A 14,478-nucleotide genomic window follows, 5' to 3' on the forward strand; every position below is an offset into this window, starting at 1 on the left:
TGAATTAAAATGCCAGTTTGCTTTTTGTAATGCAATGCCTCTTTCATATTCCTGGCAAAAGTCAGCAGCCATTTATGAACTGCCTTGCTATTAACTCTTGCATATCTGCTGCAGTTAAACTCCCCTCTCATACTTGCCCACATCTTTCCAGTTAATCTAGTCCTTTCTGCTCAGTCCTCATTCTCCTATTTTGAACAGAGGTAAAAAAAAATTAATATTAGTGGTGACTTAAACTTGGAATCCTGGCCCATTGTTTAAGTCCAGCATGAAGAAACTCTGCTTGCCAAAGATTGGAATCCAAGGAAACAGACATAAACGGAGAAGTGGATGAGAAACACCTGCAAGTCATTTACTAGCCTGCAATGAGCTTTTAGCCAGGCTTTCCTCTCCCAGAAATTGCCAATAGGTTTCACCTGTGCAGAGCTTGCTCCACTTCTTGAAAGCACCTGGAAGGGCAGTTGCTCCTTGCAGGCATAAGTGAAGGAGCAGAACTGGCTGGTCTCCTCCAGCAGACTCAAAAGAAGAATGAAGAGGCCAAGAGGGAGAAAGGAAGTGTACAGCAGAGAATGAACTTGGAGGTATTTTATTTATATTCTGTATTTCTGGGTGACTGTGGACTTCTAAATGTTGTTAAAATGTAGTAGGAAATTACTAAAGCTGATGTGTTGGGACTACATCTGAGTGCTTGCCAGCACCCTTGTGTGTAAATGAAGACAGAAAAGTCTCTGTCAAGCCTTGGCAGATTTCCTGGTTATTTCAAGTGGTGCTGTGCTGTGGGAGAAGTGAGCAGAGAGCTGCAGATAATTTAAAATCTAACTTTCACCAGTAGGTAAAGTGGCTGACACAAATGTCTCTGTAATACCTGTGATGCTTCCTAGGTGTTTGTGCAAAATTTTTGAATGACAAAAATGTATCTCAGAAGGTTGGAATTGAAAGGGCCAGGAAGGGCAGTGCTGTTCTGTGTTGGTTTGGAATTGCTCAATGTCCCTAGACTGATGGGCGCCTGTGTCCTGGGAGATTTCCAGCTGACAAAATTGGAGAAAAATTACTAGGTGAGGTGTCTGCAATTACTGCTATGTAGTTAAAAACTGAAATTTGACTTGCTGTGAACTATCACGAAGTAGAAAATATTATTTGGACTGTGATTAGAACTAAATTCTCCTCCCACCCCCTCTTAATCTTTTAGTTTGGTTTTCTTCCTGTTGTGTCTTCCTTCATTATTTTTTCCTTATACTATGCTAGTGAATCAGACATCTGTAATAGCTTTGGCTTCTAGCCCTTGTTCTATTTTTGCAAGAAATTAGAGTTGAGGTTTAATACAGTATGCATTAGACTGGCAGGCTGTCTGGGTTCTATTTCTTATTCTTCCTTGATTCTTGAGTGTGTAGAACTGCTTTTCAGGCTAAATTATCTAAGTTTCCTGCTCATATGTGAAATATTTTCCCACCTGGTGTGATTCACAGCACTGCTGGAAAGGGTGCTGGCTTGGTACCTTGTAGGAGCTTCAGTTGTACTCTGGATACTCTCTGTGAATGCTTTGATATTAGGTTCTCTGCACCTTGGTTTACTCACATGTGGATTTTGTAAATTATAGATATAGGCATTAGGAACGTATTGCATAAATATAACTTGCTGGAACCATTCTGTGGGTCTGGCAGCAGCTTTATCCCTTTCTCTGATTCCACTTTAGTCCCTCCACCAAAATGGTGAATGTGTATGTTCAAGCCCTATTACCTGGCACTTTTTTAAACTGCCCACCTTATACTATCCAAGTGCTAATTTAATCACTGTGTGGTTGGAGATGTAGCTTTCAACATTACCCTGAAATGCTGACAAACTTGGCTCCCTGTGGCCTTATTGAAAAGGATTACCTCAGGAGAGCCCTGAAGTGCTTAGGTTTGTCACTGTAGAAATCATATTTGCTGCATTCTTTCTGTCCTTTAGACCTTTGAAATCTTTTCAGGATGAACCTCTGTGAATCTGCAATTCTGTTTTTCTGGGAAAGAAGTTGGTGTCATGTAACTGCTCTAGGACAGAACATACCCTTCACAAGGATGGGGATTTCCATGTGAGCACATGATGTGTTCTTGGACTTGTGACATCTGAGATTCCAATTCTTTCTGAATAGGTGATGACAGTAATACTCACACCCATTCATGTTTTCAAAGTGGCATTTTGTGTGAATTTCTTTTTTTTTTTTTGTCTCCTTCAGTGGGATCACTCACATTTCCTGGGTAGTTAGTAAAAGGATGTGGAAATATCTCCTGCTTCTATTTGCCAGTTTGCTGCACTTTACTGTCTAATTCTCAGCTGAAGCTGGGAGGGGGATGCAGTACCCATCACCCAGCCCTTTCTTCTGCAAATTGTTTCAATTAGTTTGATAGTCCAGCTGTCTAACAGTGCTGTCTGTCCTGCTAAATAATGCACAGCTGCAAGTTGCCTTCTGAGGGCCTGTTCCTTGTGATGACTGGATTCAGAGTGGGTTGGCAAAACTGAAATACTGGTGTTATAGGCTTGCTTATACATGGCAAAGGCTTAGGAATGGCTCTGACTCAGGTTCTTAAATTGGCTAGTATGGATGTGCTTTCCTTCTGAGCTGCAGTTTGTTTTATTTAAGTAGCTCATGTGGGTTCTTTATCAATGGACTGGTGAGCTTTTTCCCGCTGTCATTTTGAAATGTAGACTTCAGGATTCACAGTGGCATTCCTGTGCTTGTTTGTCATGCAGCTCTGCATGAAACAGAGCAAGAGCAAGTGTCAAACTGGCCTCTTCAGAAAAGTTATCTACTGAATTTAGCAGGTGGCTATTTTTATCACAGTCCATAAATGGTTCATTTACTTGAAGACAATAAAAATTTTCAGAGGTACGAACAAAATTGAGGTAGATTATAGTTTTTCAGCTTCTAGTAACCTTAACATTAAAAGAACCCTAAACACAAAAACATAAAAAATAAAGCTTTTAAATATCTAATTCAAATACAGTAGAATTGCTTTTGAAGAGTAGCAGATCTGCAGGCCAAAGGTTGCTCTTCATTATGTGGGTGGTAGAATCAAGCCTGGGGTGGCAATGCACCTTCCCCTGAAGCCACCTCCAGAAAGGGGAGCACTGCAGCCCTGGCTGCTGCTTCCATGAGGCCTCTGATGGCCAGGGCATCCCTGAGACAGCTCTGCAAGAACTGCTGCAGCTCCCACTCAAACCTGTGTACAGCTCCTTGCATCCTCTCATTTGATAACTTCTCATCTCTTTTTGTTTTCTTTGAATCCTGCTCATATGATTTTAATTTGTTGTATCCTAGTTTTTATCAAGAAAGATGGTGAGCAGCCACTCCTGATGTTAAAAACCTATATCATGCTCATGCAGAGGGAGATTTTTACCTAAGGCTGTATGTTGTTCTCATTTGGGTGTATTCAATACCCATTTTTTTAAAAATTGAAAAAAAAGAAGAATGGACAAGTGCTTTTCTGATTTATTCAGTGAAGTAATGGTTTCCTTTTATGTGTAGACCTGAGGTATGCAGACAATATTGCAGTAAATGCCCCTGTGAACTTACACAAGGAGAGGGGAATGCCCAGAACTTCTCTCCCCACCCTCCTGCTCACTTGTGCAAGTACTGAAAGCAGCCAGAGTGAGCACTGATAGAGGCTTGTACATTGGGAATTATGCTGGGCACTCAGGGTATCATTTATCTTTATTGTGATACTAAGAATGTTATGTTTAGCCTTTTATCTCTTGAATGACTTGTGGAACCCAAGTAGCTCTGTCACTGAGGTAAGACCTGGACCTTGCTCTGCCTTGTTTTGGTCAGAGCCATGGATCAGATTTGTCATTGAGAAGCTCCAGGGATGGCAGGCAAGTATTTAATAGGTCAAAAAAATCCATAGCTCATTTGTGAACATTTTAGGAAGGCAAAGAGGACACACATTATAACATAAATTTATTTCTGAATTAATTGCAACATTAAGAACTACTGTACAGAGAAACTGCATCACACTGTTACAACTCTGTCATGATATTTGTGCTTTGTAAACATTTATTCTATCACAACAAAAAATTGTATACTGACAACTAACTGTATTTGGTTTAAAAATAAATACACTTTCCCATTGGCCCAGTGACTCCAGTTATGTTCAGTGTTTGCAATAAATTCACTTTTCTTTTGACTGTAAAGCGACCTCTCCTGTTCTGTTTATACTGCAGAGTAGATTGATAATTACTCATGTTATTTAATGTTCCTCATTAGATTTTGATTCACTAACAGTTTGTATTTTGTAACAAATGAGTGATGCAATCATGCAACTTTTGTAATGGTTTTAAAGATAAAACTGAGAATATGGCTCTTTTTCATAAATTATTTAAAACTACTTCAAAATTTTCAAAAATATTTAGTGCAAAAGGATAGGTTTTTTTTCAAGAAATATTACAGAAGCATATACTGTTATATGGAAAATAAAACTTCTCTTAAATAGTTTTTTGGGAAAAGCAGGCAGGTATTCTATTCCACTATTTGAGTAAGAGAGATGAAAAGTATTTTCAAAAAACAAATTGCAAAAGAGCTGTGATGTTGTAAGTCATGTTTACGTTTAAATTCACACCCAGTCTCTTTGGCAGAGTTGAGAGAATGTATTACTAAGTGCATGATATCAACAGGTCATCTCAACAGGACAATAGCAGAGTATATCTTATCAAACAATTATAGAAATGTTATAGGAATGTGAACTCTCACACATAGTATCTTCAAAATGAATACATATGTCTGCTGAAATTTTAACAAACATTTTGCTTTTTTCTAAGTTACAAAAATTAACCTTGAGAATTTTAGGACAAGATGGTGCTCTTTTAAGATATGCATTTCTTCACCTCATTAACAATTTATTCAATTACACTAAATTAAAATAGTTCTTTTTTTCACTGCTTTTAATTGATATGTAAAATGTTACATAGTGCTTTCAACAGCAGCACTTTAGGTAACAGCTGTACTATCATGATTCCCTTTTGCCAGGCAGGGACACTGAGGCACAGAGGTGAAATGACTCGTCTGAGGTTGCAGGGCTGGGGCAGGACAGGGCTCGAGAGCTGCTGCCCTGGCTCACAGAGCTGTGTGCAGGATCTACCAGGTGTAGCTGTACTGAACTGCACTGCTTCCCAGGGAATCCATCTTTTAAGGATAGGAACTAGGAGACTGGATTTTATTTCTTTGGGAAGGTTGCAGGAGTCAGGAATAGCTATGGAAGAGAAATAAACACATGGGAAGAAACTAAAATGTGTTTTCAGCAGCTTTTTATGGTGTTGTCTAACTGCAAAGGTGTTAAGTGTTCAAAAGCTTTTTTACTCCTTAGCAGATCATGGGGATTTCAGAAACCCATAAATATTATCTAGGGACAAGGGTGTCTCCAGGCATTCTGAAACACACTCTGCTTCTAACAGTTAAACTGTACAAATATCAGTGTTGTTTTAAAACTGAATGGTAGGCTACTATCCCATTTTACCTGACCGATTTAATTAAATTGATGAAAATTGAATATATTAGATAATTAAGTCTTTACTGTGCAGTTCATTAATTCAGGAGGCTAAAAATCCATCCCCTCATAGTACAGTGCATCCTACAGCACAACATGTCAAGAGTCCCTCATGATACAGACACAATAAATTCAGATCCACTTCGCTCCTGGGTCAGTTGTGGCACGGACTTGTGCTGTTCATGTAGAGTTTGTACATTTTGCACATTTTATTCAGTGATGTTCAGAAATCAGAGCATTACACAAACCACTGCTTATTTAAACTGGAATAAAACAGGAGAGCTGAACCAGGAGCTTTGTTAGCCCAGCTCAAGCAGCCAGTCAAACAGGCTGGGTGTGCTCTCTCTGCCCTCCTCGCTGAGCTTGCAGTACTGCACCACGGCTTGGAAGATATCCCCCACCTTCCAGCACTTCCTCTGCACCAACTGCACCACATCTAGAAACTAAATAAAAACAACACCATGAAATACACTTGAGATTTGGTGAACATTTTCTAAGGTTTGGTGGAATGCATAGACACAGACTCTTGTCAGCCCACCCTTTGTAAATGTACAGCTGTTTGAGGGAGTGGGCACCATTCAGTGCACAGCAACATCAACGTTCTTGCTATTGATAAAAACTTAATTTCTCTAGTTCCATAGCTCCCCAAAGACTGATGGGCTCTCATGGCATTTTCTAAATTAACTGCTTCTGTCAATTATTTATTTATTGCAATGAAAGTAAAACCAGACAAAGTCAGTCTGATAAAGGATCGCTATTTGCCATGTTACCAACGACTCATTGTCAAAATAATGGAAGTGAGATTATCCATCTTGAAAACATATTTTTTTGCATTACCACTAGCTATATTTTACTTTATGTTTAATTTTCTGTACTTCCATATTTATATGCCACAGTATTTTAAATATTCAAATAGTACTGATGAGAGGGAACTCTGTGTGAAATTTTGTCACATGAAGACATTTATCACAGGTGTGTTTTAAACATAGGCAGTATCTGTATTTGGGGGTTTTTTTAAATTTCTTGAGAAACCAGAGGTTAAATATATGTTCTTAAGCAGCTGTAAAAAAATCCTGAGTTTTGTCCACTTGGTACACAGGGTCATCCATCTGGTCCCTTTTTCTTCTGAAGCACATAAATGAAAATCAAAACTTTTCAATTCTTTTAATTTCACAGTAATTAGTTTGCTCCTTCTGTTTTTAGTTTTAGAGCACAAAAGAAAAGATTGTGTCTCTAGTTAGTGTAGCTGTTTGCTATTTACACACTGCAGCCTAAACTTTTAATATATATTTTAATGATATTTAATAGGCACGTGATTTCCAAGAATGCTGTTGTAGGCAGGATGTGCTTCATTATTCTCTAGTGTATTTTTGCAATTGAATTAACTGTTTGCCAAAGCACATGGGTAAAGCTGACAGCTGTTTCTTTAATTAGATGCAATTTGGACTGTTGCTGTTGAATGCATTTTAAATTATGTTTATGATTCCCAAATGCATGTACTCAAGAAAATCAAACAATATCTCTGCTACTCCAAATGATCTTCCCATAAGAGACCAAAATACTGATTTGTAATACTCTTTTCATTAATTGACTTAAACATTAGCATGTTTTTAAGTCTTAAAGCTTAAGCTCTCTTGCTGATCTTGGAAATGGGTCTCTTTTTAGGTCTTTCTTGAGTTGCTGTGGTTGGTATTTGGTGGGGTCTACAAGGGAGCCCCAGCTGATCATTCAGAAATAGAGTCTGCACTTCTTGTGGCTATTTTGGACTTCAGTGTTGCTCCTGGCTCTGGCTTGGGCTAACACCTCAGGAGGTTTCTCAGTCATCTGTCTCTCCACTCTCTCTGGAAAGAGACTCCTCTCAACAGCTGCACCCTCAGCTGGAGCAGTTTATGAACAGCCAGGCACAAGTCCAGACCAACCTCAGGCTGCTGTAGTGGGTGTTAGAGGCAAGGCAGAACCAGCATAAGGACTGAAAATCTTAAGTCCAAACAATGTCTCACATTATAATGACCAAGTAGGTGAACATTATACATGTGATGTCTACACAAAAATGTTTTTTATTTTTATTTTTTCAAACCTTTGCACTTAAACTCCATCTAAGCCACGCGCAGCCTTTCAAATGCAGCCACATAAAGGACTCTGTTAATTCTGCCTTGGGCATTAGTATTTAATGTATCATTGATATGAAAAGGTGAACAGATTCATCAACGTATCATGGTGACATTTTCTTACGCCATAGACAATGTGCTACATATTTCACATCCTTTAAGTTCTGACACACCTGTCCTCTCATTCCTTTCTCTCATGAACAGTAGTGTTGCCATCTTGCTGTAATGAAGATGTTTTTGCATCTGCTTTTAAGGTAAATAACTTCAATAAATCAGAACTGTTACAGTTATGTAGAAATTAATAGTATGCAAAATTCTGTAAACATTACCTTTTCAATTCTGTTTTCCTGAGATTTCTTAAAATAGATAGTTGGAATTCCAAGTTCAGAAGCAGCAATCCACTGCAGGGTGGCTCGCAGCTCCACGTCAGGGCACTCTGGCTCCAGATCAAAGTTTATCACCAGGAGGTCCTTTTGGCAGTTCGCTGTTCCCACTGAAAGCTCAGAAGTACTTTCTAGAAAAATAATCCCACTAGTTACTGTGTAATTGCTTGTGTTATCTTCAAACTGTATGTTTTAATTGATATAGTTCAACTTACCCTCAGTGTTTTCTGTCTGTTCTTTAAGGAAAACCTTTTCTTCTACTAATTCACTTAGAAACAAACAACAACAAAGCTTATTAGTCATACTTAGGAACAGTCTACAACACTGCTTCATGATGAATAAACTTCTCCCTCAATGCAAGACCTAGAAAACTGCAAGAAAAAGGTTACACAGGATGAAACAATAAAATGCTGAATATATTTCATTATTTAATCTGTGAATCAGGACAAACTGAACTGCAGCATTTTTCTGTAACAGGATGAAGTACTTGTATTAGTTATGTCATGTGTTACGTTTCACCAGGATCTGTGCATCTTTAGAGTTCACGAAATGACAAGCAAATGACATTATGGTAAGACACAGCAAGTCTCATAACCTGGGTGGAAATGCTGAATTTCCAATGTCTGTATTTTACTGTGACAATTTTCTGATGTCACTGACTTCAGAAGTTGCCACGTTCAGTATGTGATGTCCATTGTGTAGGTTTGTGCAGTGGGTGTGCCCTGGCTGCATAATGACATTCACCAGCTGGCAGGTTGTACCAGGATCTTTAGGCAGGATGCACTCACACATCTCTTGATAACTGAACTGCATGTTCAGTAGAAACACTCCCAGAAACAATAGGTAAAATTACTGTGGGCCAAATTATTATTGTTATTATTATTGGAAAGAATGCTATTGGGTTTTTTAAAAATTGTTTTTAATTGATCCTTATTTGCTTGACTTTCCTTGGTATTACACTAGAGTCTTGATAATATCTGAAGTTATTCAGAGAAGAAGGTTTGATGACAGAAAAGTGATACCACAGAGAACTGTGTTTTAGACAGGGTGGTTGATGGATCTGTGTTCTCAAGAGATCCACCTGATTGAGTTTTCCTGTAATTTTTCACTGTCTGGTGCCCTCACTCTGCACAGACACCTGCATGTGCTTTTTTCTGAAGCCATGGGCAGGCACAGCAGCAGGTGCAAAGCAGGGCTTGGCATGGTTTCAGTGGCATAAATGATTTGCAGTTAAAATTGGACTAAACATCAAGTCTCACTTCAGTGACTACTTACTTAATCATAGGAGAAGATGGCACGTTCTCCTGATAAATTTCCAGGTCCATAATGCCAAGACTGCTAGTTGTACTGCTGTTGCCATTGCTGACAAAGCAAAAGTTGAAGTATTAGTGCCAAGCTGTGCTGAACATGTCTCCATACATCTTCTAAAAATTTATTTCTGTACAAAGCAAAGCGGGGAGGAGCTCTGTTCCATAAAATCAATTGTGCTCAGCAAGTAGTTCCCTGAATAAAGCACACTAGTCTGCTTAAAGTAATGGGGCTTCTTTTAAAATAGTTGTAGATCAAACATGTATCAGGTGCATCAAGTGATGCTGTAAATTGCAAGGGAAGAAAGTGGGCTGTCTTCTTGTGAATGGCTTATGCAATGAACACTTGGCCTCAAACAAAAATGGAGTCTGAGTCCTTGAAAAGAAGGATTAGCAGGTACAGAGATGTCCTGCAAGAAACCTGCAAAGATCCAGCTCCCTGTGAACACGGGCAGTTCAGGAGCAAGGCACTGGCTGCCCATCACACACTTACCTGTAGGGTAAGTCCACACTGGTAACCAGCAGCAGTTTCAGTGTGTTGCATCATACCCCAAATACTGTTTGGGGTCTGATGGAACCCACAGGTACAGGGATGGCCCCTCATGTTTCTGACTACTCTGAAAGACTGAGATTTTAATCAAAGCCAATTGTTCATTGGGACCACAAATACAAAGAAGAATTCTCTTTGGCTTCTTCACAAGGATGAAGTAGCACACTTGAGGATATTTGGAAAAAATATTACCAGCTCACTTTATAACATCATTATAAATGTGACAGTGAATGTTTATGCAGATACTGTGATAGTCTCATGGACAGGTTGTGAATTTGCTGGCTGCAAGTCAATTACCATGAACAAATTCTGTGTGGCAAGTCGCAGTGAACCACTTAATTTTTACTGAAAAACCAACTAACAGTATTTTCCCCTACATTAGATGGATTGATTAGACAGTTCCTTTCCTAATCAGTGTGTTGAGACAATCTGAGACATTGTCAGCATGCCATGCATTCAGACTTGCTGTAGCAATTTCTGTTCCAGTGCAGAGCTGAAAGGCACAATACTTCAGCTCCTTCAGACCAAGGACTTTGTTAAAGGTTATACTGTAATAACAGGATGAACGTTCAGCTGCACTGACAGCCATGTTTTGTTCAGTCATTTCAGCCAGCCAACAGTGCTCTCTGACAGAGACTCTTTCTTTTCCCTGCTTCATTACCATAATGTCTTCCCTCCTTGTCATCTTAATACTTAAGAGAAAGATGTAATTACTTGATAATATTTTGAAACACAGTCTAAGAGCATGTGAAGGAAAAACCTTACTCAATTTGATGCTATGAAAGGGCTGAAGTCCAACTACCACCACTCTATATAAACTCCAAGGACTAAATAACATTTTCAAACTTTTGTCATGAGTTGAATTGGAACAAAATCAGGTCATTGTAGTAGGAACTCTTGAATTTATGTCTACTCAGGGAAAAGGTGGTCATCTTCTATTAATTTGCACCCCTGTGCCAGTCTAATCAGATCAGGGCTCAATCTTTGTTCTCAGTGCATGGATTTCTGCTGGGAATGGCAGTTTTGTCAATCTTGGCTAAGGAGGTGCCAAGATAAACATTAGGCAAACAGCAGCAAATAAATTAAAAGAAAGACTATAGAAATTAACTTTTACAATGGCCTTTTTGCAGTAGGACTGAGACACTTTAGTGATGCCAGGAGGTTTTTTTCTTTGTCTGAATTGAGCTACTCACCAATAGCAAAAAGACCTGGCTGAGAATCAGAACATGGGTAATTTTTTTCCCTTACTAAAAAATAAAGAGACAAAGTCTGCCATTAGACATTCTTTACAGTATTCTGAGTAAACCTTGAGCTGTTGCCTCTCACTGCTGATGCAGGGTAGGCTTGGTGGGCAGAGCACAGGGTGCAGGGGAAGAGACAACGTGGGCTGGGTACCTCAGGGAGCGCTCGCTGAGCTGCAGGTAGCTGCTGGTGTCATCAGGGTTGTCCTCATCGTTGGCCAGCTGCGACCAGCTGCCAGTGCTCTCTTCACTGCTGCTGAGATGGGCTGGAAATTCTTCAGCTGTTTTGGTCTCTCCGATGATTTCAGCATCCGATCTGCTCTGAGGGCTGCTGCTGGCAGAGCAATAGGGAAGGCACATTGATATTGTAATACAGCAAACAAACTGGTGCCACCAATCTTCAGGCAATGCTGCTCATTAAACTCAACCAAGCTGCAGAATTATACACATGCAGAAGATTGGACAAGCTTATAATTTATACATAGAGTCCAGCAGAACATCTGGCCTGAGATGCTCTTAAAAAAGGACTTTCTTATGACTGCTATAAATAAACACAAACGCTAGATTTAAGTATGCATAGCTTGCACAGAAAGATTTAGCATGTATAAAAATCCTGATCACTGTAAAGGTTTATTGCTTAATGCACTTCAGTCAATCAGCGATTGAAATATGTGATATATGTTACTGCAGAATGACAGAATTTCTTGGAGATATATATTGCTGCTAAATTCCTGTCGTGCAATGGGTGAATAAAGTTCTTGACAGGGTTTTCTACTTTATTAAAATTGTAGATCTGAGAGAAGTGAAAGTAGGAAAGTATCGTGAGTTGTGAATCAGTAATGATTCTGAGTCTACCATGTCCTTAGGATCTTCACTGCTTAGGTTGAGGAAGGACAAAATATTGCAACAGTCAGAAACCAGATTGAAGATGGAGCCCAGACTGAGTTTAGAAAGTACAGGGTTAAGGGAAAAAGGCACACTTGACATATGTCACACATGTGTCTATGCAATATATATGTACACATGCTCCCAACAAACACAGAAACAAAAAAAGAAACTGTATTTTTGCTCAGTTTTTACAGCTAAGCTGGGCTTTTGGTTCAAAGAAAAATAATCAGTCCCTCCAATAATTATATCACTGTAGTGCCAGAATAACAAGTAAAGCAAAACTGTAGTTTTGTTATATTCACTGGATAGTCTGCATTTGCAATTTAGGGATTAAAGCAATGTTATGTTCAGATAACCCTCTGCAGGATCTCTCTAGAGAAGTCTTGCCTTCAGACCTTTATCTGTAGCTGTGGTTAAGGCATCTGCTTTCAGGTAAAGCAGGAGGTCACACCAGAAATCTACTGCTCCTCAGTAATCACCTTGATTAGGCATACACTGGGACAGTATCATTGTGGGTATCTCTTTTTGCCAGCTCTCACTCTCAGAGGTTGCTGCATTAATGCTGGATGACAGAGATGCAGCCTGAGCAGGGAGAATGGGAATTGCCTGCCTGGGGCTCTGCTCCCCTGGCAGTCAGCTCTGCCAAGCCCCTGTGCCTGCCACCCCGAGCCTTGTGCCCAGGGCTCTGCCCCTGCCCTCTCTGAGCAGCCAGGCCACAGGGCAGGGGTGTCACTCAGCTTCTTAGCACAGGACAGGCAGCTCCTGATACCTGGTCCAAAACACAAGAGATTGTGTGGGTGATGTTTCTTGGCATTTTGGGTTTTGTTTGATTCATTATGCAATTACATCTCACACCAGTGATGCTTTGAACTGACAGTTCCCCACTTGTGAACAGTCACTTGGAACAGTTTCTGTGTAACTGTGGCTCTATTGCACTGCCTACATACAAGAAACAGCTTTTTTTTCATTGCTGAAGGTCTTCATGGCTTTTTTTCCCCCTAATTGACTCTTTCTGCTTGATATTTTGCTTGGAGTCCTATGTGCCTGTATCTGAACTGGCAAGTAATTTCATGCAGTAGGAGTGGATCAGAGCAATTTCTACTGATGCTTTTATAGCTACATTATATACATTTCTAGGTTTTCACTTCAGCCTAGACTTAGTCCAGACAGCCATGCCACAAATAGTTCAGATCTGTGTGAAGAACCACTGGAGCCTTTGCCTTCCCAGCAAGGATAGGAGCACATCTGGAGAGCACTTGAGCAGCTTCTATTTGAGATTGCTTTGGAAGAACTCTGCATTTCATGCTGCAAATGAGGCCAATGGACAGAAATGGAGGCAAGCTGAACTAGAACTGCACAGCATTGCTGAGCCAAGATGCTCAGGCAGATGTAGCCTCTGCTTAGCAATTCTGCCCTACCAATCCTGCTTTAACCATGTCATAGCCATGTTGGGAGCTCTGCTTCAAAGGCAGAGGAAAAGATGAAAGGGCTCGTAAAGTGTAAAAATAACTTCATTTTCAAGCAGTCAAGAGTCCAAATAGGTGGATTTCTAAATTTATCTTACTAAAAGCAGGTTGCATTTAAAGGAAGAGGAAGGTTAGTGCAGGAGAGTCAGTATGAAAGACCAGTGACACCACGGTAATTATCCACCCAATTGCTGCCGTACACAGGGAAGTGCTTACAATCTATCTCCTTTCTCACTTCAAGCAGAGCTTTGTCAAATGCTGAAACACAGCCCTGCCTAGAATAAAATGAGCTACAAAATGGTTTCTAACACCAGCACCTGCACTTTTTCTGCCACTCTGAGATAATGAGGTGCTGCAGTGCTCCAAGACTGGCAGTTTAGAGACCACTAAAGGAACAGATACAGTGAAGTACTGTGACAAAGAGACAACACCTTGAGAGAGAGCATTCCCTTCACCTCAGAGCACCCACAGCAATACTCTGCATTTGCACTGCACTCTCATGATGGCTCACACTTTACCTCAACAAAAGCAAGCTTCAGATTTCCTTACAAAAGGAGTACAGCTGTAAGGAGAGGGTGGTAAGCTGTGATGTAAACTCTACAAAAGGACATTAAAATAAAATGCTCTTTTCCCTATCTAAATTCTACCAGAGAAGTCTTGAACTAAGAGGTGAGGGCTACTTTTATTCTTATTTTTCCTTCACTAAAGAATTTTTACTACTTGTAACTCCAGGCTGTAAACACAAAGTTAAACCTCAAGCTCTCAGAAGTCTGGTCTTGTTTCCAGGTACAGAAAACATTACTTGCAACAAGCATAGCAGAGAAGTACAGGTCAAATCCTACTGTCTGTTATACACTAGCACTGATTTTTATTTATCTATTTTTTAGTTCAGATACCAGCCTGCACTAAATAAAAGTTTAAACTTGGTCCATCTTTCCTGCTTTATGGGAGACATAAATGTCTGTAGAGAGAGACCTTGTCTGTGCAGTACTAGATTTAAATCTTAATACCATAATGTC

General features: G+C 39.8%; 1 protein-coding gene across 7 annotated transcripts in view; it reads right to left on the reverse strand.

Annotated features, from left to right (window-relative positions):
* Nucleotides 1-5,701: 5,701 nt before the first annotated feature.
* The window catches only part of SPHKAP (SPHK1 interactor, AKAP domain containing), a 62,064-nt gene continuing 53,287 nt past the window's right edge, over nucleotides 5,702-14,478 (reverse strand). For 5 of the 7 annotated variants that reach the window (XM_054282390.1, XM_054282392.1, XM_054282394.1 and 2 more), the window contains 5 exons: nucleotides 11,260-11,439; nucleotides 9,283-9,369; nucleotides 8,223-8,275; nucleotides 7,954-8,138; nucleotides 5,702-5,959 (listed from right to left, as the gene is read on the reverse strand). In XM_054282390.1, coding sequence (XP_054138365.1) covers nucleotides 5,816-5,959; nucleotides 7,954-8,138; nucleotides 8,223-8,275; nucleotides 9,283-9,369; nucleotides 11,260-11,439 — 649 coding nt within the window. In that variant the 3' untranslated portion in view covers nucleotides 5,702-5,815. The remainder of the gene's footprint in view (nucleotides 5,960-7,953; nucleotides 8,139-8,222; nucleotides 8,276-9,282; nucleotides 9,370-11,259; nucleotides 11,440-14,478) is intronic. The other 2 variants (XM_054282391.1, XM_054282396.1) reach the window with 2 other exon arrangements.

The sequence above is a fragment of the Melozone crissalis genome, unplaced genomic scaffold, assembly GCF_028551555.1.
Source record: "Melozone crissalis strain CALT ecotype California unplaced genomic scaffold, PUWL_Pcris_2 ptg000034l_1, whole genome shotgun sequence".
Taxonomy (NCBI): domain Eukaryota; kingdom Metazoa; phylum Chordata; class Aves; order Passeriformes; family Passerellidae; genus Melozone; species Melozone crissalis.